Genomic DNA, 26,508 nt, shown 5'->3' on the forward strand with positions numbered 1-26,508 from the left:
TCATGGCAGCGTGACTGGCTCTTCAGTGCAGGCATCTGCGAGTCTCTCTCTGGTTTATATATAACTCATTTCTCCTGAAGGGAATTGCACTGGTGTGTGTTTATGAAGCAGCCTGGGGACCTGGTCCAAATGTCCTCAGTTTTATCATCACGCTGCCTGGTTTGGGAGAAGTGTCTGTGTGTTTGTGGGTTCAGCTGCACCCTGAAGCCAAGCTATTTTTGCCATATATTTTTCTGGAAGTCGTGGCAGGACAAGCTTTCTGCCTGTAGCCTTGATCTGAAATTGCACTGGAGGCTGTGACTGGGCATCCCAGGCAGGCTGTGCTGGAGCTGGTGACATGTGACATCAGACCACGCCATGTCACCTTGGGGAGCAGGGCACCCACCCTTCCTGCCGTGCCAGAAAAGGAGCTTAGCAGAGGTTTTCTCTCCTTGCTTATGCAGCAAAAGAAAATGATAAATATTGTGAGGCACAACTGAGCACAGCAGGGTAAAATCAGATTGTGTTTAAGCAGTGAGCAGCACAGCTCTGTGCTCCTGGGGATTGCACCTACTGCTCCCCCAGGGAATAATTTCTTGTATGGCCCCCTGACATAGATTTGGGTCTTGTATTTCCAAGTTGTTACAAGAAGTTTTGCAATGGTCTCTGCTAGTAGCACCCCTGTTTGCTTTAATTTAGCTGCTCTGAATCTTGGCAAATTCAAAAAGCCAGGCTGGGCTCTGCATGGAGGGGTGGAACAAGCTGCCCAGAGAAGTCAGTCAAGAAAAGCAGAGACCTAAAGATATGTTTGGGTGCCTCTCCTCTCTCCTTCCCTTCTCACTTGGAGTTGTTGGGAAAATGAGGAAAATCTCTCATGATAACACAAGCATCCATAATGAAATAGTTTGTGCTTTTTCCAGAAGATGGGGGATCTATACTTGTGCCTTTTTTTTTTCCTGGAGGGGGGAGAGTGGAGTTTTGTAAGTGATAGAGTTGCAAGGCGAATGTGGGCACTTAGTGGCTTTAACTTGGCTTCACCAAACAAAAAAGTTTGGTTCAGGAACTTCCCAGACTTGGGGGAATAACTCAAAACTTTTCCTAATCTTAGTTGTTTTCCTAGTTTATTTTATTTTAATCATGGAAGAAGACCAAGCTGTAATTTAAAGACCTCACTGAAAGCACAGTTCCCCGGGTTATCAATTTGAAGGTGTGCATGTTGCTGCTCCCCAGGCATTGTGCCTTTCTCAATCTTCATTTGTCTCATGTGGAGATGCAATCCTGTGGCCAGGCTGCTCTTCTACGGATCTTAATTATTGCATGGGGGCAGCACAAAGTGCTCTGACACTCATAATGTTCTTCCCAACTTCCAGCCTCCACAGAAACCCACGAACTGGAGGAAGGCCAGGCATCTACTCCAGTGCCTCCTGGCATAGCTTGCTTGCCCAGGAGTGGGGAAAGAAATAATCATGCTGCTAATTGGCATAATTATGTCAATAACTCCCAGGCTCCCAACTAGACAGAAATGATGGCAAGGCTTTTCCCAGAGGCTGTGATCTAACTGCAGCAGCGAGGAGAAGCCATCTCCTCCTTATGCCGAATAAAAACTGTTTCCAGAGTTATAGGTCGGTCTTTTGTGGAGTAATTTTTTACACTTATTGAGAGCTCTGGCCAAGAAGTTTTGATAATCCTCCAGATCATTAGTCTCCATCAGCCTGCAGGATGTTCACAGTTCCCTTTTGTTTTGTTTTTCACGCTGAGCGAGGCCAGTGTCTGCTTTAATAGAGAGGATAACTTTTATCGCTGCAGGACTCCAAAGCCTGCGTTTTGGATATTTTCATGATGTGACTGCTGCCAGTAATCGCAGCTAAATCTCATCTCTGTTGTGTGCCTGAGCTTTTAGCTCAGCCTCAGTGTGCATTTTTAATTGAACCCGCTGCTGGCTTGGACCTTGCTGTCGCTTCCCAGCCTGTCCTGAGCCATGCACCTGCTGCCAGCCCTGCTGGATCCAGCTCCTCCTCGGGATGTGCCTGACACACAGGCAGCACTCCTGCCTGGGGCTGAGCTTTGCCACAGCCCTTCCCAGCAGCAGGATGGGGTGGCCAGCTGGGGTTGGGGCTCCTGGGGGAGAGGAGCACCGTGGTGGTCTCATGGTCAGCACACAGACCTGGGTGAACCGTGCTCTTCGTGTCCAAGTGTCCCAGCACCAAGGTGGCCTTGTCCCCAGGCAGGAACAGAGTCACAAAATGGGTCAGGTTGTCAGGGGGCTTCTGGTCTGATCTCCCAGCTCAAGCAGGGTCATCCCAGAGCATCGTGTCCAGTTGGTTCTGGGATATCTCCAGTGAGGGAGACATCACAGCCTCTCTGGGCAATCTGTGAAAAAGCAATCCCCAGCAAGCAAACCCAAAGTGATGTCCAGGTAGTAGAAAGACAAATTACTTGTTGGTAGAATTGCCTTGTTAAGGGTTAGGGCTTGACATATTTCAATTATCTCAGACCTTGGGGAAGGTTACCAAAGGGAAGAAGGGTGTACCACTCTTAAATGACACAAAGAACGCAGAATTGAGGGGCTACAAGGATATTTGGCAGAACATCCAAAATAAGGAAGAAACTAATAAAAACAACAGAGCAACTATGCTGAAATCAGGTCTGGCTGGGTAAGAGGTAATTCTGGCAAATTGTGACCACTGACTCAAAAACCTCACTGACTCAAGAAAAAGACTGAGCATGCAGAATAATTAACACTGGAACCACGAAGATCATTAACCGACAGCAGATAGAACAGTAATTAATAAGCGAACTAGATAACTTGTAGCCAATAAACATCAACGCCTTGGTTTGTTAAAATACACAAAAAGGGGAAACTTCTAACAATCCTCGTTCTGGCTTTGTGGATTTGCCACCTAGCCCTCTTTCTGTGCAGAATTAGAAATAAATCCAACCCCTTGACTCTGAGCGTGTGTGGGCCTTTGGCACAACGGGGGGAAGAAGGGATTTTGGGATAATTGTGGGATAATTGTGAGATAATTGTGGGATAATTGTGGGATAATTGTGGGACAGCCGTGGGATCCGCACCGGGTCCCTCACGGGAGGGGGCGTGGCCTCCCCGCGGAGGCCCCGCCCCCAGGCTCGCGGAGGGCGGGGCGCGTGCGCAGTGCGCCGGCCGTTACCTGTCAGCGGCGGCGGGCGGAGGAGGAGGAGGAGGAGGCGGCGGCGGGATGGAGGGGCTCATCCCGCTCGTTAACCGGCTGCAGGATGCCTTCGCGGCGCTGGGCCAGAACTGCCTGCTCGACCTGCCGCAGATCGCGGTGGTGGGCGGGCAGAGCGCCGGCAAGAGCTCCGTGCTGGAGAACTGCGTCTCCAGGTGAGGGGCGGCGGGCACGGCACCCCCCGCGCGCCCCCCGCTCTCCCCACACGGCCCGCGGCGCGCGCGCTTCCCAACGGCCGCGGCGCGCGCCCCCCCTCAGAGCGGCGAACGGTGGGGGGTGGGGGGGGCGGTGTCGGGCGGGGACGGACGATGAGGGTTTTTTGGGGGACACTTCGCGGCTCCGAGAGCACCCACCCCACCGAGGATGTTCGCTGTCCCTGCCCCCAGCGGTGCCTCGGGGGTGGCGAGGCGGGCCCTGGCCCGGCAGCGCCCGTGATGCGATGTGCGCGTTGCGGGGAAGCCGCCGCGGCTCCGGTGCCAGCGCGTTCGTGTGCCCGCTTGGCGGGTGTGTGGGTGACCGCTGCCTGAGAAGAACGAGGTGTTTAAAGCCCCGAATCCTAATTTCGGTGCGGTGCTGGCTCTGGGCGGCTCATTCCTCCCATCCCATCGCCTATAAATTCGCACAGTCCCAACGCGCCTGTGGGTATTCGAATCACGGAGTCATTAAGGTTGGAAACGACATCCAAGATCGTCAAGTCCAACATGCGCATCGTTTCTAACAAATCGCTGACAGGAAAAGGGGAAGCCTGACGATTCAGGCGGTGCCTCTGGAGACGTCCTGAGGTAAACATGGGCTTCACGTGCTGTTTGATGAAGTTCCTGCTGCGTTTGCCTCGAATAGCTGCGGAGGGAGGTGATGCTCCCACAGCGGAGCTGCGATCCTAGTCCGGATTAAAGTGTCGAAATACTGTTGTGTATCGGTGATTGGAGGACTTTGATGTACGGAGATCTTCACCGAAGGCAATAATAAATTCTGTGACACTCCACAACCCGGCTGCAATAGCTCCAGATACCTGGTATAACATATATATATATATATATATATAGTATATAGTGTAGTATATATGTATAGTGGTTCTTCATCTCCTTCAGAACTGTCTGTGTTAAATGTCGGTTCTTTCTCCTTGAAGACTGTAGTTAGCTGATGGTGTTGACAATACTGCCAAGTCTCTCGAGTTTGGAAAACGTAAATGAGATCCTTAGAAAGCATGATTAGCCATCAGATTATTACTCTTTTCTTTAAACAAGTCCTTAAGAAGTATTTTGGTAACCTTTTAACTTTTTGAGTTATGTGTCCACAAAGCTGAGAAAAGCACGTGTGCTGAGGGGGAAAAGCACCTTCATTTTTCTTGTCAATGAGGATATTTTGGTCCCTGGGCTCTGGGCTGAGTGAGGTGGGCTGATCATCCTGCTCCCAGATGCTTGTCACTGCCAGAGGGATCTGCTCCATCTGATCCGCAGGTGGAGCTGTTCTTTTGAGCCGCCTGGATGTGCCTTTTGCTCCAGCAAAAGGTGAAAGTGAACAGTTTGTGCTGACCTGGCCTGTTTTGCCAAGAAGCTGGAACCAGCTGCACGAGTGAGATGTGGGCATTTCTAGGAGGAATTATGAAGGAGAGCTACGGGCAGTAACTTTTTTCACTCATGTAGTTACTGTGCAGCCTGCAGACACTTCAAGGCAGTCTCTTCAGAGAGGAGATTACAGGCTGCTGTGAAACACCCGAATGTCTCTGTCACATGGGATTTGGAATTTGAATTCTTTCAGCCTGGTTTCAGAGTTCCACATCGTTGTTTTATGCAGTGATTTCTGTAGTACCTCCCTGCTTTCAACCTTGGAGTCTGTTGCAAAAATTACATTAAACTGCATTGCTTCAAACCTATTCCATGAGACTGAAGCATGGATGTTTTGTTTGTGCCTTTCCTCCAGACTGAGTACGTGTGGTCGGCAGATGTGCCCTTGCTAAACTGTGAGAACTTGGTTGTGAACCCTCAGAACCAGATTAATAAATATCCATGAGCTCAGGAGAGGATTTTGCTTGTTAGATCAGCAGACAAATGGCCTCTGTCTCTTTTTAGTAAGCCATCGGATATTCCTGTTTTGATGGGATAATGCAGCTGCTCTCTGCAAACAAGTTTGTTTCATCCACATCTGTCTTAATGTGGCTTGTAGAGGTAGCAAGTCTCCCTGTAGAGCCATGCTGTGCTCATTTCTCTCTGTTACTGGTATATTGCATGACCTCTGGCAACCACAGGGCAAACTTTAACTAATACTAACACAGCTTTGAAATCGAGATCAAAATAAAACAGTCCTTGCATTGCTCTGAAGTTTGAGCATTCATTCTCATGGCTTTGGTTTAGTTTTTTTGGTTTGGGTTGTTTTGTGGTTATGGGGGTTTTTTTGTTGTGTTGGTTTCATTTTGGGTTTTTTTACCACATTATCATTAGTAAATTTTTAACTTTTAGCCTTCAGAGAGACAGTAAAGATCTCTTCAGCAATAGCTGTAATTGATGAGGAAGGCACGATAGCCTCCATGTGAAAGGGTCTTGCTACAAACATGCTGCTGGTTGTTAATCTGTTATTTATCAGTGGAGCTGTGGTGAGGTGATTTTAACTCTAGGATCAGGTTGTTATTCCCTGCTGTCTGTAGCCACTGTAGCACTGTGGGTGTTTCTGTCTTCCACAAGATCTTTGGTTGTGCAAAGATTACTTTGTTTTTTGCACCTGGACAGTAGAAACTGTTTTCTGTCTTGCAGGTGGTACCAAGAGTTAGAGTTTCTTTATGAGTCCTAGGAAACATGTTGGGCTATGCAGGGTATCCACCATCTCTTTATGCACTGCCATAATTTTTGGGAAGGGTTGTGATGGATCTGGGGCTGGCAGAGTTGTGTGGGCTGGCAGATGGCCTGGGAGTGGGAGCCAGGTCCTGCTGAATGACATATTTCCATCACTGCCTCCAGGGTAGCACCAAGGCCTGTTTAGGTGCACACAGGATCCCTAATGACTATCAGCAGGCGGGGAATATGTTGGGATTAGTTCACATAAGATTTTGCATTGATGATGGTGTTGATTGAGGATGGATTCCACGTTTGCCTGCTGCAGGAATTGTGTGACACCCAGAACTACTTGTCTCGTTGTAGGCTGGCTTTGAACTAAACTGGAATGAAGCAGTGTCAAATCTCCCAATGTGTCTGTTCTTGTTGCTATTTGGATTAGCATCCCCTGAGGAATTTGAAGGGTTTCCTCTTTACCTACTGCTCCTCTGTGTGGAAGGAGACAGTTTCTTTAGGTAGTCAAGGACTGTGTTTGAAGGTTTTTCTGTCAGGATTCTAGTTGCATTCAGATGGAAACAGATTCCAGAGAGCACCTGAGGACAGCTCATTTCCATTTACGGGTTAGACCTTCATGTGTTCATAACTGAGTTCATGGTGTGTGTTTGAGGAAATGAAGTTGTCTGAAAAGCAAATGTTCCTCCTCCCTCCTTCTGCTTCCCTTTGTAACAGGAGTAAATGTGCCCAGAGAATGTTGAGCCAGTGTTTGAAGCAAAGGATCTAATGCAACCTTCTGGTAGAGAGAGATTGGTTGGAGAGCGATTCGAAAGCACAAAGGGGAGTCAAACAACAAATGCCAGCAGATTGCCAGTGGGAGAAGGCACTTGGCCTCTCTTATTCCTGTGCTCCTGAGCAGTTCAGGGCCAGGAGCTTATGTGTTGTTTGTGCTTTTCAAACTCGCTTTCGATAATAAAAGGGCTACTTAAAAGAAAGCTAATGGCAGGAAGCAATCCCTGTAAACTGTATTTGGAGAGAAAGCACTTTCTGTTATTTCATCTATATCCAAATGGGTTTTTCAGATAACTGAAGGCACAAACAGCAAGCTGCCTTGTCAGGGTCTCCTTCTTCAGGAATCAGAACCTTGTTTTACTCTTAAAAATAGAAAGAAGTTAATAATCAGATTTCCAACTTGAAAGCTCTTCACTTCCTTTCCTGCTTAATATAATACAAACTGCATGTGGCCAAATAATTGTTTTATAAGAGATGTGAACTCTTGATTGTAAGCCTGTCAGTCATAATCAAACAGGCACTTTCATTTTAAGAGCCCGAGGTCTGATTCAGCTTTGCAGCTTTTTGATCTGAGATGCTTTTGATAATCTTAGGGCCACTGCATGGATGCAGAGCTATTTATTTTGACATATGTAGCAATTATTTCTTTTTGAAATTACTATTCCTCGTGTGCTCAGCTCATTCTGTTCTGCTTGAGATGGCGGTTGTGAAAAGACTGCGTTGAGTCATGAGGAGAAGAGACTTCGACTCTGGCTGCTAGAGCAGAAAATTTCTCTGAAGAATGTAGACACATATTTAGATTGATGCTTCCTGGGGGAGATGCATTAAGATTGGTGCAGGTATTTTATTCTCTTAGTTACTAGGCATTGACAGAAAAACTTCTTTACAGAAAATCTCTTGTGAAACAGGCATGAAAAAGCTAAGCAGTCAAACTGAATACAAACTGAGATACAAACTGAGACGTGGTGCTGTGTACACTTTTTTAATCTCAAAGATCTTCTGGAAATGAGAGCCAGCCACTCCTTTTCCTGACTAATTAAGCCACAGTACAGCTTGGAGTACAGTATTGAGTATATTAGCCTAGTTATCAAAATACTCTGGTGCAGCAAAAACAAGAATTTTCTGGGTTTTTCATTAATTAGAAACGGCAGCAGATGAGACAGTGGCTCATTTGGGTTTCTTCCCTGAATAACTTTTTGCATTTATACATCGAAGAACAAACTGGCAGTTTATCGAGGATACAAATGCCCTGGTTTTGTCCTTAAATGTAACTCCACTGTGGACTTAGAGTTATTTTTATTTTTTTTTCAAGCCTTGAGAATGGATATATATAAAGTAAAGGAAATGTGTACCTAAAAACAGACATGCAAACAAATACATTGTTTTTTCACCACCACCACCCCACATGTAATTTTTTTCCTCTGAAACTACTTTGAGGATTTGTCTCATTTATTTTTGGTATTTAAGAAAATAAAATCTGTACTCTGTCATGAGGCAGGCATAGTGCAGGGAGCTCTAACCTTTATTCTGGCATTTAAGTTCAGCATATCAGGCAGCTAAGAGATGTTAAATCAATAAGTAACACTTTGCTTTTGTAAAGTGTACCTGTGAGAATACATAATCTTACTATAACTTCAGCATGCTATGTACGATCAGAGTATTGTAGCATTTAGTGAACACAAGTGTAGTATTTGAAGTCTGTGCTCTAGACTTCAGAAAAACTTCAAAACCCTGCAAAAAGCAATGTTCAAAAAAACCCCAGTCTGGTCTCTAGTGCCTTTTGGGAAATCAGTGCTGCAGATTCAGTGGCAGTTGTTAGTGGGAGTTCAATCCATCAAGGTACTGCAGGTGGCTGCACTCCTCTGATCGTTTTTAAAGGAGAGCAGTCATCTCAGGAGAGATTTGTGGGTTATTTTCTTTTTTTTCCCCTTTTTTTCAGACTGCAGGACTCAACTTTATCCAAACTTAGTTTTTAATACAGAGGCACTTCTGAAAGTTGGACAGATTATCTGACTCTCTAGACTCTTGTATAATATTATAAATCCTGTTATTCACTGCCTTCAGGAAGGAGCCCACACATGGGATTTTGTAGTGTTGAAATCAACAAATAATCACCACCTTTGTCGTCTTGGTGTTTCTTGATGGGCATTGCTGCTAATGTTTCAAGCTTATGTCACTTTCCTGTGTAGATGAAATAGCAAACAAGGATTTCCAGCTTAGATAAATATATGTTAGCAATGGGATTGTTTGGACATTCACCAGTAAACATTGGGAGTGATGCTGCTGTGGATTGCAGCAGAGACATGGAAGTGTGGACACTGCTCTCTGCTACTCTTCATTGTGTGACCCCAAACTGCTTTTTAAATATTACCTGTGTGTGTATCCACACATGCCTTGACTGTATGTAGAATATAGAATTTTATTCCTTTATTTTTAACTTGCTTCTATTTGTAAAGGAAGATGGTAGCATATAATCTTAAAATCAGTGTGGGATAACTGTGATTGTTGTCTAGAACTTGCGGTTACGCATTTCTGGTTTGAGTGATGGCTGATTTAGATTTCTGTGTGGAACCAAAACTGAGCCTTGGATTCTGCTTTGAACAGCTGAGATGTAGCAGTGCTTCCTCATCCCAAAAAGGCACCAGCAATAGCTTAGTCATTGCGAGAGAGATCATGTTTGTGGTTTGTTTTCCCTCAGCTGATCACTGAGCAAATTGATGATGCTCCTCCAAGTGTTTATGGGTTTCTCAAACATTGCCTAGATTGCGGGCATGAGGGGAAGAGACTTTTTTGCTCTTTCTGGTTTGGTTTTCTTACTGTTTTGCGGGGGTTTAAAACATAATAAGGCCTTCCAGTAAAAAGAAGTGTGTGTCCCCATGTTTGCTGTGCTCGTGTGTAACAGGATACTGGGAGTCCCTTTAATGCTGGGTGTCTGCAGTGTAAACCTGTAGTGTAAATATTCTGAGAACAGGAAATGAACATTATTTAACTGTGACATTGCGTCCTTTTCTTCAGCAAGTTGCATGGAGATGAGCAAGGCAGCATTATTGAGCTACAGAGGAGCAAAATCCCATTTAACTGGGTGCTGGGCTTTGATGTGCTGCCAAGAACTGCTGTCTGTGATAACCTCTGGGATGTAAAGGAGACTGTAGCTGCAGATAAGAGAGGTTTCCAACCCAAGTGTCTGCTGATAATGTCAGCTTTTATAATTTGTGTGTGGAAGTTATGCTTTTAATTCAGTACCTAGCATGGTATTTCTGCATCCTAGCTCCTGTGCAAAATCACCGAGATTTCATTGTTCAGGTGTGCGGGAGATTCACTCGGTGCTGGAATTGAGATTTCAGCCCTCATAGATGAGCTTATCAGTAACCTTAGGCACTTGGTCCCCAGTTTGTGCACTGCAGATGCCTAAAACTGTGCACATCCATTCAGGGCTGCTCAGCTCTGGAGGATGCTCTGAAGCTTCACTCACCTGCAGAGAACAGACAGGGCTCTGCATGTCAAGGGTGAGAACCACTGAGAGGCATCTCTGCTCTCTGCTGCATGTCAGGGAGGAAATGGGCTCTCTTCCAGCCCTGCTCATCAGACAAGCTGGAAGCTGCTGGAGAAATTTTGGCATAATCCATCAGAGGCAGTGGTGCGCCTTTGTGTGCTCACCTGTTTATTTGTTCGGGTGCTAAACAAATGTCGACAGAAGATTCTCAATGTCTGTCAGATCTGGGAAGGAGGTTGACAGGCTCAGGAGTCTGGACTGAGACCTGCAGCCTAATGACTTTGTTAGTGTTCTGGGAAGCAGCAGCACAAACCACTCTTTTGGTCAGACCTCTAATATAAATTTTTCTTGTGGTAATAATTCAGTTTCTGGTGAGCAGAGAGATGGGAGATCATGGGTGATACTAAATTTCACTGTTGAGCTAAACAGACTTTACACTGTCCTGGACAGTATATTAATTTGCACATACCACAGGCTCAGGGGAGGATAAATGGACAGGTAGAAAAGAATAAAATGGCCAGAGAAACTTGGATCACTTGTTTTGGAAACAATCTCCTTTCCCCCTTCCTTCTGTAGTTGTTTTCCTGTTGATAAATTCATGCTCTTTATACTGCAGTTCCCACTGTATATATTCTAGAGTGAGTACAGGAATTGAATCCAGTGGCATTCCAGCTCTGCAAAATGATCTGAAATGGATTGTATTGTACTGAAAAAGGTAATTGTACAGTTTGACACCTTGTCTGCTACAGAAGAGAAATGTACTTTCCCAATGCTTCTGAAAAGTTCTTGGATTTTACTAGGATGTGTGACAGCTGATTATATACTGTGCTGCCGTTTAAAAAGTCTGTTTTGATGGATCCCAATTCAGGACAGTGGGATTTGGGAGGAAGAGCAGCAGATTGTTGTTTTTTCTGGGTTTTTGGTAACAGCACTGGAATTCGTAATATCTAAAAGATTTGATACTGATATTGATACTGACAGAGTATCACGAGGTGAAATTGCTAAATGTGTTTCTGTAGTAGTTAGCTTCATGTAGCTGATATGCCTGGTTTGTTGGGACATGTTTTCCTTCTGATCCTTGCAGTCAGATTTTTATCTCTGATTATATTATGGAGGAAAGCTTCTTACTCAAATCTTTCTAAAGAAACACTGTTAATTGCATTTGGCAGCTGGAAGTGATTGGAAAAAAACCCAAACAGCCAAGGTCTATTTAGAGCACTGTCAACAATTTAAAGTGAGTAAAGAATTTTTGTTGTTTGTTTCTTGTGTTGAGATACAGAATCTTGCTGCATTAGTATTCATCCTGAGAATGGATGGGCTTTTATGCACCAACATCCTATGCAAATGAGTCCTTTCCTAAAAGCAAACATATCTGATTAGGGAGAATAAGTTGACCTGCAAAGTCCCCTTCATTCTTTTTGACACTAAAATTCTGAGAATTCTTGGGCTTCCTTTGTGTTTTGTGCTTCCTTTCTCCCCCTTCCACCACCGCTTGGAATTGATGGAGAGCACCGTTGGGCAGGAAATAGCAGAAGCTTTTGTAAAATCTTAAAAGGGAAAGAGGAAAAAGGGCATTTTCAGCAATGGAACGAGGATGATGCAGCAGAGCTCTGGCTGGCTGCCAGGGAGGACAGATGCATCGTGCATACCGTGCCTTGCCCACGAGCCTGCACATTGGCAGCTTCCCTCTCTGTTCATCCAGCGAGCCCAGCACAGCACAGGCACTGCGAACAGAGCACTCTTCATCTCACACTCCTGCGCTTCTGCCTGCCGGCTTTTCATGCCTGTGTACGGCAAGTGTGCAGTCCTGTAAGCATCACTGACATTTTAAAACTTTCTACCATGTAAAAGACATTTCCTTGAATCCTAGGAAGTGCATTTTCTTTCCTTTGAAAGTGAACAGTCTCGTCTGTTTCTGTGTAGGAATGTGATGTGGGGTACTGTCACTGATGTTAAAATACATCATTAAATTGGTCTAAGAAGGCCTTCCCAGACTTGAGTTCAACTGTGCCCTGCTTTGGAGAACCTGTTGATTCCTCTTTTGTTTAATGGAAGACTTTACCATTGGGACCAAAGTAATTTTTGGCACTAATTTTCTCATAGCCCTAATGGGGAATGGGGGAGATGTAATAACTGCTGGCAGCGTGTTGGGCAGAAATGCTGCTGCTCCTTACAGAAGGCATCTTCCAGATCCAAGAGAAGTATGACAGGGATTTCTGAGCCTGCTCTCTCTCCAGTCTTTTGCTTGAAGAGGGAATCTCAAGCTTTGCCTTCTCACCTGAGTGGTGCCTGAGCACTGGCATTGAGCATTCTTGTAATGGAGGTGCCCAGTTAGTGTGACTGGAGTCCCTTGCCAGCTTTTTGAAGTTTTTCAAGGGCTTTTCAAAAATACCTTTTTTGTCACATTTAGAATCAACACTCTCATATTCCCACAGCTGGGTCTTTTTGGGTAGACTTATTTTTTTTTTTTTAACGTTTAACATTTTTTTTTTAACATTGCCCTCTGGGCTTTTTTATAGTTGGTCTCAATTCCATAAATAAATGGAGGGAAAAGGAACCCCATGAGAAATTTTAGGCTGCTAGCTGTAGTGCTGTGTAAGATTTTCAACACTTTATTTTTTTCTTTGTTAATTCAACCTGTGTTCTTACTTGGAAGTGATGGATGGGATAATTGGGGTGTCCCTGCTTCGCTGCTGGTCCAGTAGTTCAGCAGTGGTGGTGAAGGACATTGATGGGTTGGAAAATGGCTTCTCAAAAACACCAAGTTCATGTACCCTGCTTGAGAGGAGGAAGAAGAGCTGACAGCCCTAAGGTGTCTGGATACTCTGCCCCTACAGCCCTGCAAACACTGCAGGACCTGAATGTGTATTGTTAGTTATTGAGCAGGTTAATTAAAATGATTCATTAGTAGAAGGTTTACCTTGGAAGAATGATTGCTGCAAACTGAGACCAAACATGAGCTAAACACCAACCATCTACGCTGTGTGGTTCCCAAAAAAACACTGGAAAGATCACTACAGAGCTTCAGGAGCTGATACATCTGAGATCACTAAAAACCCACAGCCTCTAAAATGCATTTAGCATGCCTGATTAAGATATAGGTATCATTGGTCTTCAATAAAGCAGATTGTCTTGCACATCTTCTTGTAAGGCTCATTGTGTCAGGCCATTGAACAAAGCTGTGGGAGAGCCTCGAGTGACAGACACTGTGCCAAACAAAAAAACCATTTACTCTTCTGTAACTAATGAAAGGAGGTGAGGGATCAAGTGGTGATTGACAGTTAGAACTGGTCTCTGTACATGGAGCTGATGAGGAACAGCATATATGGCCAAATATCAGTGTCATATAGAAACACTACTGTGTAGTGAATTTAAAAAGGCACGTGGCTGAGAACATCAAAGTACAACTGAGGCAGTGTCTTAAGGCTTTTGAGACTTCTTGAAAAGGTGTCCTAGGGGTATCTTTGTACTGTCACTTGAAGGGTAGAGAATATGTGCTTCCAAAGCCACTAAGAATAAATACAGTCTTGTGTCAGTGATGATAAATCTCATGGACTTAATTCCTAAGAAGGCCTCTGCGTAAATGCAAAGTACATTTCCCATGTCTTGGACATGCCTTGATTTGTAATGAACTAAAAGTGAGTGAAGGATCTGCTGCTGGATCTTCTGTGGGGTTGGTGAGCACAGGAGTAGGTGAGCTAGAATGAGCACATCTGCAAAATAGGTCTGCAGATGTATATTTTTAGCATTAAGAGTTCTCCAGTTAACAAACTAGCTGGGTGTGGTTTATGGGTTTTTAATACCTGAAGAAAGAAGTTAGAAATGTTTCATGCCTCCCATCCTCAGGTTTACACTGGACCATGCTTTTTTCCTGTTTCTGGAGTTTCTTAGCACTTTTCTTTGAGGTTAACTCTGAGAAATGGAAGAAAAATGAAAGCTTTTTGGGTACTTCTTTGTGTTTTCCAGAGAACTTGGAGATGCTGTATGGACATGTGTCAGTGTTCCTGTGAAACTGTGTGGTCTTTTGCACAAGGCATGGTCATTCAGCTGCTAATACAGGCCACAAGTGCTCCTGGTGTGCCAGGCTGGAGTTGTATAAAACAATAAACACTGCTGGAAAAAGGCCCAGGAAAACTTCTGACTTTTTGGGCACAATTGCTTCCTATTGCAATTAAAGCTGTGTTGCATTCCTTGGCAAAACTTGGGAATAGAAGTCTGTGGGGAGTGCTACCAGTGCACTGTTGTTTATATTAGGTGCTGATGGATCATGGCCTTTTTGCTTTTGAGGGTGGTTTAAGGTCTTGGGATGGACTTTGTGGCAGTGGGAGAACTTTAGTGACATTGCTAATGAAATGAGGTCATTGCTGCTCCTCTGTGACAGAGCTCTGCCTCTCATCCTGAGCCTGGCATGTTTCTACCCTTTGTGGAAAATGTGGAGCCTTTTTCTTTGGAGGCAATTTGGATTTTTTTAACAATTCATCACTATCAATTTGAATTGTTCGTAGCTCTTTAATTAATGCAGTTACTGTGTAATCGTTGACATTTTCCTCCGTTATTTGATTTCCTGGATTCCCCTATGTTTTGTATGAATTAATTGTATTGGTATTGATGTAAATTAGTTGCCATTTATCCTGTGTGATACTAACCATGTAATTGATCAAAGCACAGGACATTTCTCAGCCCTATACTGGCAAAGAAAATCAAATATAAGTTACTCTTTTGAAACTAAGAATAAGTTTTAAATGGTGATGCATCATCACTTTTCACACAAACTGGGGATTCTTCTGTTTTATTTTGTCTCTTTTTTTAAATTTTTAAATAATAAAAGCTGTTAGTGTGTTAGAGCTCTCCTAAATGGAAACACTCCCTGGAAATCCCCCTGAAATACCTTATGTTTATATTTTATTTGTTTGATGTCTTGTTCTTTGCAAACTGCAGTCCTGCATTATAATGAGACATCTCACTGACGAGCCCCTGTCTAGTTTGCTTTCCAGCATTTCCCTACAGTTTCTGCCCTTATTGAAATTTCCATCTCTTCCATGAGACTCTTCAATTAATGAGTCATCTAATTACTTTTTCACCTTAAAGCCCAAACTAGCTTGTTACTTTAAACTGCTGAAGTACTGGTATAGCCATTGATAACTTGTCTCACCATCCTGTGGTGTAAGTTTGACACCTGGCTTTTAGCAAGTCAAATTCAAGCAATTATCTGTTCCTTTATGCATTAAACAAAGAGTAGACACCAAAGTTAGTAGATACACTTGTCCAGACCTCTGATACTGGAAATGAGCAGTACTAGAGAAGACAACACAGCTTATTTATGCAGTAAAACATGAGTAATTCTATAGGGTAAACATTTTTTAGCCCAGAAAATATTTTGCACATGAAAGTATTTAATGATATTGTAACAGCTGAGTGCATTCTAAGATTGACAAGTTCTGAAGGGGTGTCCTGGCTGTTTGCCTCTTATTTGCATTTGATAAATTCAGCACTGGCCAGGCCTTGCTGATGGGCTGTCCTGTCACTGCGGCGCTGCTGCTGAGCCTGTACAGCTGCTGTCAGCACAGCTCTTTGTGCTGAAAACGCTCTGAGAGTGAAGATGTAAAAGTAGTTGGACTCTTAATGCAGGATGAATATCTCTTAAAGGAGCAGGGCTTTCATTCCCAGCTTTATCCTTGCACAGTGTGTTTCTTCTTTCCTGCACATCCTCGTTGTTAGGTGGTCCTGCAGTTGTGCACAGGCACTCCCAGCCTCACTGCCCCACCACAGAAACATCCTTTCCTCCCCCTTGTTGATGCCTTTGAGCAAAAATTCTCTTTTAACACGTATTTTCCTAGATGGATTTCTTTGCAGCTGCCTCAACTCTGATGTGAATTTTTTCTCCCAACTCTCACTAAACAAATGAGTACATGCTAACCAAAAGGTGTGGATAGCAGCTGTCTCAAGTCTGTCCTTAGAAGAGTGTTGGGATGCACCATCAGGACATGGAGGGACATTGTCCTTTTGGTCAGAAGGAATCTTTGAGACTTGGCTCTGTTCATTCCTGTTCTATTTCTTGCTGCTGTTACCTGTATAAGCTGTGGGACCATTTCTAATACAGCGCCATTCCATTCAGCACCACTAAGAAACCCTTTAGGGAGTGCATTCTGTTCCAAGGGGAGGGGGAGAGGAACTTTATCCTGTCCTGTGGATGTCAGAGCAGGCATTTCTGCAGAAGCATTGTACAGCATTTCATCTGATTCCCTGCTGTGTGGTTCTACGTTGCTTTTCTTAAAGATGTGCAAGCTGTGTTTGAGATTTGACTTTTATTTCTGTGTGTGTTAAAAAAATTACCTCTTTTTTTTTTTTTTTTCTGTAAGTAAAGTTTGTGTATTTATTTGTAGCATCTGATTTGAGCTGTACAGAGAATACAATCAGGTGCTATTGCCTCGTGGCTGAAGCTGAAATTTCAAATGTTAAAAAAAATAATCCCTATGCCTGTGGGCAGATGGATGTCAGTATCTCCTTCAAAGAGGTAAAACACCCATTCAGTGGTTAAATGGTGGGGGGAATTTTCTCCTCAACTCTCCCTGTGAGCCCCATTACCCTCATTCTCTGACTTTTTCCCTCTTCAAACTGTGCATTTGTAGCAGAAGTTTTATGTCCTGCTTATGTTTAGAAGTTTATGTGATCAACACAGCTCTCCCTCTCACCAAGCAGGAATCTCTCTCTGCTGATGTTTCCTGGAACAGAAGATAGTTCAGCCTGTTAGACAGGGTTAAAGAATGCCGTCACTTTTGGATATATTAAGAGGATGTTCTGAAGGAAAACTGTTGTCTTACCTTTCTTTGTAACTTTGCTATTGAGGAAAGGTCAGCACTGTGTACCCTGGGAGCTGCATTAATGCAGTGTTCTTTATTGCTGAATGTGCTTAGTCTGAAGCAGAAAATCAATAAATCTTTTCAGCCTTTGACTCCCCAAAGGATTTTCTTGTCTCCTGTGGTGCTGTAGAGGACACTGGTTTGGGTGACCACTTTGTCCTGTGTGGCAATTCATTTTAGCTTCTTGATGGGAAAAAATATATATATTAAAAAACCAGATATTGAGTGCTTGAAAAGCAATGTATGGAACTGTAATCTTAACAGGCATTTGTTACCTCCTGGGCTGCTGTCATTTCAGTGCATACAGAAGTATGACCATGTTCCCATGACTCTTTTCTGTTTCCCCATGAGAAAATACCAGTAGATGTTCGTTGTGGGGCTGCTTTCTCTCCGTTAGTAGATACTGAAATTATGAGAGACCTATCTGAAGGTCTTTGGCTTCTCTTTTAGCTAATTCCTGTATCTTGTTGCTGTCTCAAGTGTTATAAAGCATCACAGCAGATTGAACTCAGTACATCTGATGTTTTTGCAGTATCTTTGCTTTAGAGATCACTTGAGCTCCTAATTAATTGTACTTCTGCCTGCAGCTCAGTGTTTGAGTAGGGAAGTTAATGAGTGAGTTTGTGTTTGAACAGCCTCCCCTTTCATGGTGCGTTTTGGTTTGCAGAGTAATCACACTTTAAGCACACATTAGCAGGTACTGAGAAAGGGAAACACAATTTAGCTAGAAATTAACACTTTCATTCAAAATGCTGGGGAGTTCTAAAGTGGTGTGGGGCACAACTGACAGCTGGTCTTGTTCCTCAGAGCTTTAGAACTGCCTGCATATGTTATTTTTATTTATTTTTTATGTCTAGATGTTAGATTGGGAAGGAAACCTTCAGGACTCATCTCACAGGTAGAGTTACTGTGTTTCTTTTCTGCCAAAGCTTTGTCACCTTGTTGGTGCTTGTGGAAGGAGGTTCATTGTTGCATTCCTGAGCCTGGGACTTCTCACACCTAATACCCTCTGATTTGCACAGATAATATCCTGAATATTTGTGTGGTTTATTTTTCATAGATGTACCCTCAAGGCCTGTTTTAAACCATGCAGGTTTGTGTGTAGCCTTTAAAGGAGCTACAAAATCAAGCTTCCATTAAATAGTGCGTGGTCAATATGAAGATCCTCAGTGGTTATAGGCAAGAGGTGATTTCCCAAGTGGCTTGAGCAGACCTGTCTCAGCAGTTTGTTCCTTTGACTCTTGTTCTTCTCCCTGTCCCTCCCAAAGACATTCCTGCATCACCTTTGCACAGGCCTTTAGGTGTGTAACAACAGTCACCCAGACCAGCTCTGCCCTTGCACTGATAATTCCTGCCCTTTTGCTGCATTGCTTTTCACCTGAGCCAGAGAGGAGGTGACTTAGCAGTGCTGCCAAGGCGGGCAGGAAAGTGATTCAACATCCCTTGGAAGGCAGGAAAAAAGAGGGGATTTTCATGAGCTTACACTGATTGTGCAACCCTGTTTCCCCTGAAGACACTTACTTGAAGGAAACACTCTACAAAGCCTCTCAATGAACCTTGTCTCATAGTTTTTAAATGTTTTTAATAGGTCTGGCAACTGGGGAAGACACTGAGAAAAATGTGTTATTTTGCTTTGAGTTTCTTCCTTTCCAATTGCATAAGGAGTCTCCTTGTCTTTAGAGACATGGAAAGGATCATGGGGATGCATAATGATATGGTAGAGCTTGTTTCTTTGTTTCCTTGCTTGCTTTCTTGTCCAAGGAAACTCTCTTCCTCTGTCCCACAGGACTTCTAGTGTTCTGCTTTCACTGAAAAATTTCTGGGCAGATGTGTTGGTGGGAAAGTTTTTTGGGGATTTGGACTGGCAGAAGTTAAGTATGTGAAAGAGCGGTGCAGAGTGCTGCCAGTTTGGTTTGCCAGAGCTTTGGTGTGGGGTGTGAGTGTGTGAATTCCTATGTCCAGATCCTCTTCAGATTAAGTGTGCAGTGATGACAGAATCATTTGGTAAATCTGGGCATGGCTTCAGCTACTCTTACTGTGCAAGGTGAGATGTTATATGTGATGGTCTTGAAGGGGCTTGGTAATGCCCTGAGACAGTAATTTAGTTTTAATACACATTTGTCTAATATGTAATGACCTACTACTATCTTGAACCAAAATTAACAGCCCTACTTTATAGGAGTATTTGATATAAATCTATCCACACCAACTTTCCATTTTCATACAGAGGAGGTTCCAAATTAATCCAATATCTTATGTAACTGCACATTACTTCTGGCTAGTAACTATTTTTTTAATGTTTCTAGGGATTTTCTTCCACGAGGCTCTGGAATTGTGACAAGACGACCATTGGTCCTGCAACTCATCACTGCCAAAACAGGTAATCTTTTCCTCTTTTTGGGTCACTATTTGGACAAAGTGCTGATGTACTTCAGCAGGAGAAAAAAACTTTTCTAAGAACACATAAGCAATGTGAAGAAAGATGCCACCAGACTGTCGGGAACAAAGGGCTACTGCTTCAAAATTGTATGCTCAGGACCAAACTCATCTCATTGCCCATTGTGGGGAAAAGGTAACATCTAAATCCTGGAGCACATGGTGAATTGAATCCACATCATTACATGCAATATGCTTTGGAAATTAGCTTTGATTTATTCATTTCTTGATGAGCTTTGCAGTTGCATTACTTAGCACACCAAAATTGCTGCACTTCTACCTTTAACTGTTGCTCCAGTGCACACAGATTTGGTTCCACACAGGCTCTTTTCAGAACTTGTCCTTTTTGGTTGGGCTCACTGCACTAAGTAGAGCAGAAGGGGGATTGGGGGAAAACAGGGGCTCTGTGTATTTGTCTGGTCAAAAATATTAATATTTTTGGGTGTACCACTAAGCCATGGGACATATTGAGACCTTTCATGAGAATTTACCACTCTGTACTCTTCCACTTGATCTGCCGTGGTGTAACTCAATTCCCTGGCATATCTAAAAGCAGCTAAGGTTCATCATCATTCCAGTTTTTGGTGTTGTTACTTTTAGACCAATGTAAGCAACAAAAATCACTGGTTTGCTGTTTACTTCTGCTCAAAACAGTAAAAAAAAGAAATGAAATAACATCCAAACCAGAACTGTAAACTAAAAAGTGGTCTTTTTTATGGACTATGATGAAACTGGGGAAAAAACAAAATTATAGCTGCCTGTAAAACTTGAGTCTGTCCCTGTCTGTGAAGTGTAATTTAGTTTTTGTATTTCTTTCATGAAGGTCTTTGCATTGTTCAACAGGGAGGTAGACTGCAGTCTGCCTGTGCTTCAGGGTTTTTTCTGAATTACTGCTTTTAAAACAGTCATACTTTCAGTGCCTGTATGAAATTTTCCATGGTGTTTACACTGTGGAAGAGAAAGGAAAAACCATGGAATTCGGTATTTTTGCATGCTCAGCTTAGAAACTTTAGGATTGTCAAGTGTGTTATACACTTTCAGTGCTTTATATATGGTAAACATTATCATTTGTTTTAGTTAGAGAAATGAACACTTGCCATTTCTGCAGATCTGGCTTTTGGCCTCTGACAGATAATGCAGAAATGCATGAATAAGGCTTAGCTGTGGAGAGTCTTCATCTGACTTTTCTGCACCATGCAAGAACAGAAGAAAGAAAAACTTTGAGCTTTGTGCTGGCAATCCTTTCAAAAAACCTGAGCTGAGGGGACCTGTCAGTAAGTGAGCACTTAGACTCTGACCTAAGTGGTTAAATACTTACTCTGACACCCATCCTAAATTTACCCTGACTGCTCTGTGCTGACCTCTTTTGTGAAATCATCACTGTTCCTTGGTTTAGGGTTTTTTTCCAATCTGGTTTTCCTCATTACTGTGTTCCCAAAGTATTACTGGCTTTAGGTGGGCCTCTAGGTTTCATACAGGTCCCTTTTCTGCTGAAAATTAGTACTTCATTATAGCTTAAATAACACACAAAAACTATAAAAAATTGAGGAGAACTGAGTTTCAGCCTAATTTTGTATTTCCTGGATGCCAAGGTGCATTTCTCCCTTTGGGAAATGCTGTGTAGCTCTTGTTTGAGATTAAATGCCAAGACCTTTAATTATTTTGTTGCTTTCTTTAAACTTTGTTCCACTGTTGTTGTTTTTGATGGTGAAATTCCAAGTAACTTTGTCTTTTAAGTCACCTTTATCTCTGTGGGCTAATTTTAAGAAAAGAAAATAAAGAAAACTGCTGAGAGAAGCAGTGTTCTTTTACAGGAAGCAGATGCTGGGCTGATTTCTTTGAAACCCATAATTATCTCAAATGTTATAGAATAATTAGAGGGCTGTATCAACTTCTTGTTGCTGTAGTAAACAAAACTAATTTTTAATCTTAGAATTTTTCTTGACTCTTAAAAGTAACTGTTCATAATCTTGGAGTATTCCTTGGGAGAGAGGGGGCACTTTCTATACAGGCATGCACAGATGACTACAAGATACTTCAGCAACATTCTGGAAGTGGCTGAGAACAGTTTAGGAATGTGAATTTGATTGGCAGAGAAGGTTAAAACTTCACTTGAGCAAGAGATGAAGATTAGCAGAGCAGGCATTTGTGCACATCAAAATAAGAGAAAGCTTTGCCCATCCATTTTTTGGGTTAGACATGACATGGAAGGGTGCAGCAGGAATTGGTTGTGAGGAGTTAGCAGGGATCCTCCAGCATCTGAGAGATCTGACACATCTGGCTGAAGAGCTGTTACCCTGCAGGGGTAACATTAAATGTATTTTAAATTTTATTTACCTATTATAAAAGTTCTGTGTAGTTTGTACAAAGCCATTTCACAGTGTTCTGTTGGCCTCCTTCTAGCCACTGACATGTTTTGGTAGCACCAGGACAATTCCTGAAGGGCTTTATGGCATTTGCACTCCACATTCATGCAAATGTGTACTCTGCTGAAATATTGAAGGCAAATACAAAGTTTTAAAATAAATATTGCAAGTAACAAGTCAATCTTTAATAGTTTTGAGTATTTTTCTCTGAGTTTGATAATGTGAGAAATTGTGTGTCTTTAAGATGCAGTTGTTGGCACACAGCTGTCCTAGGATGAGAATTTCGAGTGTGCTTGTGAGCTGGTGGGTTTTTCTTCCTTTGAGTTGATTTTCCATAATTTTTACTTCAATTCAAACTTATTTCTTCAACATTCTAAATTTTTGTTTCACAGCTTTGAGTATAGTTCTTAGCTTGGTGTTTTCTTGATCTAATACAACAGTAAGATGAAATAGTTTTTATTTAATAGATATTTTAAGTAGTGCTGCTGAGTAAGCTTTAAGAAGGCAATGACTTGAAATTTCTGAGATCTTTAGAGATAGGTTGGTATTTTCACTTGTTTTTTATTTGTTGTTCATTTTGTGGGTTTTGTTTGTGGTTTTTAATGTTTTTCTTTCTGCTGCCACACATTCTGTATAACCTTAGGCAGTCTCTTCTTCTTGCTGTGCTCTCTTCTGCCTATGCAGGTGAGATAATGACTAGATTCTTCAAGATTAGGTAGTACATGGTTTTTGAACAGCAGGGGCAACAAAAAATGTGTGAAGTCTTTGGAGTAGATCTCTTTGTTAAAAAGACATTACCTGCTATATAAATTGTGTTATTTATTATTTACATCTTAAATATCCTGGCTGTAGGAGAGTTATTTTCCTCATTTTAACAACTGTTTTTGGAGCAATTTCAGGTTTTCTTCTTGCTTCAGCAGGTTAACAGATTTTGAAGATCATTACTGAGGTAGACAATTTTTTAGATAAATGAGTCATGTTTACAATACCCACATTTGTTTGTGTTCTGTTAATGACAGTACTAAATGGAAAGTAAATCATAAGATTCAAAGGACATTCTGATTTTTTTCTGAAGTCTTGCAGATGCTCTTTTCTATTGATGTTGTTGAGTTTTAATCCAAATTACGTGTATTACAAGACTGCTCACGCATAGCCATCTTTTGTTGCCATCTGGTGGCAAAAACAATCCTCTAACAGCTTCAGCTCCTGTTGGGACAAATTAATGGTACCTATAAATAATACTTGGTTTTTGTTTCCTTGATCCCAGATTGATACTCAGTGGCATTAGGAAAGATGGAATCCCCTCATTAAAACTGGAAAATAGCTCTATATATGCCCATCTTCATAAAGATAATAAAGGGAATTGACAGAAGAGTCAGTCAAAGGTTTTAGGAGAAAGAAATCCGTTAGTTGTTATTAAATAACAATCTGAAAGTTATTTGAGGTGAACAGCAGCCAACACAAACTCATCAAGGAAATAACCCTGTCATATCAGTGCAATAATTTTTTTTTATTACAGGGTAGCAGGCTTGTAAATTAAAGTATGGTGGGTATCTTAGCTTGGCTACAGCAAAGGTTTTTAAATTATCTTCCATTTTTTGAAAATATCATAAGCAATCTTGGGAAACATGATTTAGCAAGGACTCCTGTGAGATGGATGCACAGCTGTTCACAGAGTGGAAGGGACACCCCTCCAGGTCATGTTCAGTATTTTGCATTTCTGGTAGGATGACAGAACAGAGTGTGTTTATTAAGCTGATGTTTAGCAATTGTGCTTGCAAAAGAGGAGAAATGTCCCCAAAGTAGGAAGCAATTGAGCTGGGATGTGGGGTTTTTTCTGTTGGTGTTCAGAAAAGGAGCTGGTGCTCACAGTGAATCTCTGACAGAGCATAACTCACTGATGTCATGCTGTCATAAAATACAGCAGGAAACATTGTACAAGATGCATCACAGAAATGCAATCTTACAAGGTCCTGTATTTTCTCAGTCCTGGGAAGGACAGAGCTCTGGTGAGAACACCGCCTCTGTAAATTTAGGAAAAAATGCCTGGAGGAGGGCTTGGAACTACAGAAAGCATCATCCATAGGAAAAGACTGAAAGAACAGAAAGAAAATCTTTCTACAAACAAAAACTTTGAAGGTTGTGGAAAATGATGGCATCCAAAAGAATGCTTTTCCTCCTCTGTACCAGTGTGTACCCTTCTAATGAAACTTCACTGGTTCCTGCTGTCTTGTGGTAGTTACTTTCATCAGCTTGACACTGTTTTCCATGTTTAATATCTTCTGCTGTGATATTCTCATAATTCTCTGCATTGCCAGGATTTTCTGTTCTGTCTTCAGGAAATACCAAGGTACTTCTGTTTCTGGTAGCCTTATTGCTTGAAGGTTAGCAGTGGAATAACTCAGTTTTGAGTATTTCATCTTTAGGTTGTTAGAAAAGCTACAGAAATAGCAAAGCAGAAGAGGGATTGTAGATTGGGTAGGACAACAAGAGCTTTTGATACTTCCTCTCTTTTCAAGGAAGCACCATTGAATGATTTGCTATGGTCCAGATTCACTTAACTGCATTTACTTTGTCCAGAAAAAGCTGTCCATCATCAAAGAAAAGGTGAAGTACTTCGACTGATGATGTTTATTTGCATGTTTTTAAAAAAAACCTCTTGAAATCACTCTTTTAGGAATAGTTCTGAGGCTTTGTGAATGCTTTATTGAAGGTAAAAAGTGTTGTTCCTTGAGTGAAAGCTCCCCAAGGGGCTGGCAGATAGAAGGTGCAGTAGTAGCAGATATTCCTCCTGTGCTGCATACATTTAAAATGTTTGCTACCAGCCTACAATTTAATGAGCCACCTTTTTGGACCACTTTCAATCCCTTTTAAGTACTCTACTCTGCCACCAACTTGGAGCAACTCTGCTTGAAATCAGTTTGGGAGCAGTTCTGAATCCAGGTCTCTGATCTTGGTGAATTCTTGTCCTTTAGTAACACATCATTCTATTCACAGTAAAATCTTTGGGCTTTGTAAACTTCTGATGTGGATCAAGGGTGTTTTCCAAAACATCCCTTATGGATTCCTTAGGGCTGATCCCTGTAATTTGGCTCTCTTTAGTTTAGAGACAAGTGTATGAAATATCTCAAGTATTTATATAATTTAAATAGTTTGAGAACATCAATGGGTGTTTAGTGCTCATAACAATATCTCATTGTGCTAGATTAAATCATAAAGGCATAGGGAGATATAACTGACAGGAAAAATAAGGAGCATTTTAAAAGATGTGATCCCATATCACTCGTTTGTATGATTAGTCTCATTTAATCAAAACTGAAGAGCTAATTAATCACTTGTGGATGCACTGAAGGAGCTTATGCTATGGTAGCCTTTTCATTCTGTGTTATCCAAGGTGCTTTTAATCAGTCTGGGGGAAGAAAAGAATTATTTTACATGCAAGGACTGTTTCAATTTTGTATCTAATTGTTCTTTCTCTTAATGTAACTTCAGTTTTATACAAAAAATACATGTCTGAAAGCTAGACATCAGGCAGGATCACTTCTTGCCTGGCTTTGTGTCCATTCCCACAAAAACATAAACAAAACATTTTCTTAGTATTCTTCTATGCATGAAAGCTGGAAAGTGAAGATTGCATTAAAGCATGTGCTTGTCCAGGCTGGCTGAAGGCATCACTGCCAAGGGCAGGCTGGGGGCTGAAAGGAGCAGAACAAAGCTCTGCTTGTGCCTTGGAATTCTTATTCCATGGGCTGCGTGTGGCACCGCAGGTTAGGAACCACCGTGGGGTTTATTCCTGCAGCACTGCTGGCACCACAGATGGCACCAGGAGCAAGGGGATTTCAGAAATATTAACCCAGCTAAAAAGTAGCAAACATTTTTGGTTGGATTTGTTTTGAAGCCTTGTCACACAGCGAATCTGTTACTGAGTGTGAAGTGAGACAAAGAGAAAAGCTTCCTTGGCTAGCACAGAGTCAACTGATTACAGCTGGGCACCAACTAGTAATTACTGCATTTAGAAATAATTTCCTGAGAAAATCTGATGATCCACTGGAAAAAAAACCAACAAAAAACCTAAGAATACATATCTTTTATTCCAGGGGCTGTGCATGAAGAAGTGGGATAAAATATGAACCACTTGTCAGCTCTTGTTTTCATTAGGTATCTATTTGCCAACCTTGAGATGACAAATTTTACAAATGTAAATTCTCAACTGAGATATTTTATTCTGTGCACCATGTTATTTTTTTTTTTTTGGAGATACTTGAACATTCTCTGTTTTTTTTTTTTTTTTTTTTTAATAAACAGTGGACAATGAAACAAAACTCCCATTCATTGTCATTTTGCTGCTGGAGCTGAAAAAAAGATATAAAATAGGTGCTTTTTTTGTTAGGTTCTCTCTTGTTTTTAAAATAAGTTATATATTTTTGTCTGAACAAGGTTGAGTTTCCCTGTCCCTCACACACTGAATCTGAAGAGATTATGGTTTTGTAGCACAGACAGGTGGGTATTTGATGTTTCCCCCTCCACTTTGTCCTTTTTTCCTGTCAGTTTGCTTTAACTATTTATTGTAATTTTGACTGTTTATTACTTTTATTTTTTTTTAACAGCTCTGTC

At 42.0% G+C, this 26,508-nt stretch overlaps 1 protein-coding gene across 2 annotated transcripts in view; it reads left to right on the top strand.

Annotated features, from left to right (window-relative positions):
- Nucleotides 1–3,161: 3,161 nt before the first annotated feature.
- DNM3 (dynamin 3) overlaps nt 3,162–26,508 on the top strand; it is a 169,316-nt gene continuing 145,969 nt past the window's right edge. For both annotated transcript variants that reach the window (XM_058842696.1, XM_058842697.1), the window contains exons 1-2: nt 3,162–3,340; nt 19,399–19,472. In XM_058842696.1, coding sequence (XP_058698679.1) covers nt 3,195–3,340; nt 19,399–19,472 — 220 coding nt within the window. In that variant the 5' untranslated portion in view covers nt 3,162–3,194. The remainder of the gene's footprint in view (nt 3,341–19,398; nt 19,473–26,508) is intronic.

The sequence above is a fragment of the Poecile atricapillus genome, chromosome 7 (genome assembly GCF_030490865.1).
Source record: "Poecile atricapillus isolate bPoeAtr1 chromosome 7, bPoeAtr1.hap1, whole genome shotgun sequence".
Taxonomy (NCBI): domain Eukaryota; kingdom Metazoa; phylum Chordata; class Aves; order Passeriformes; family Paridae; genus Poecile; species Poecile atricapillus.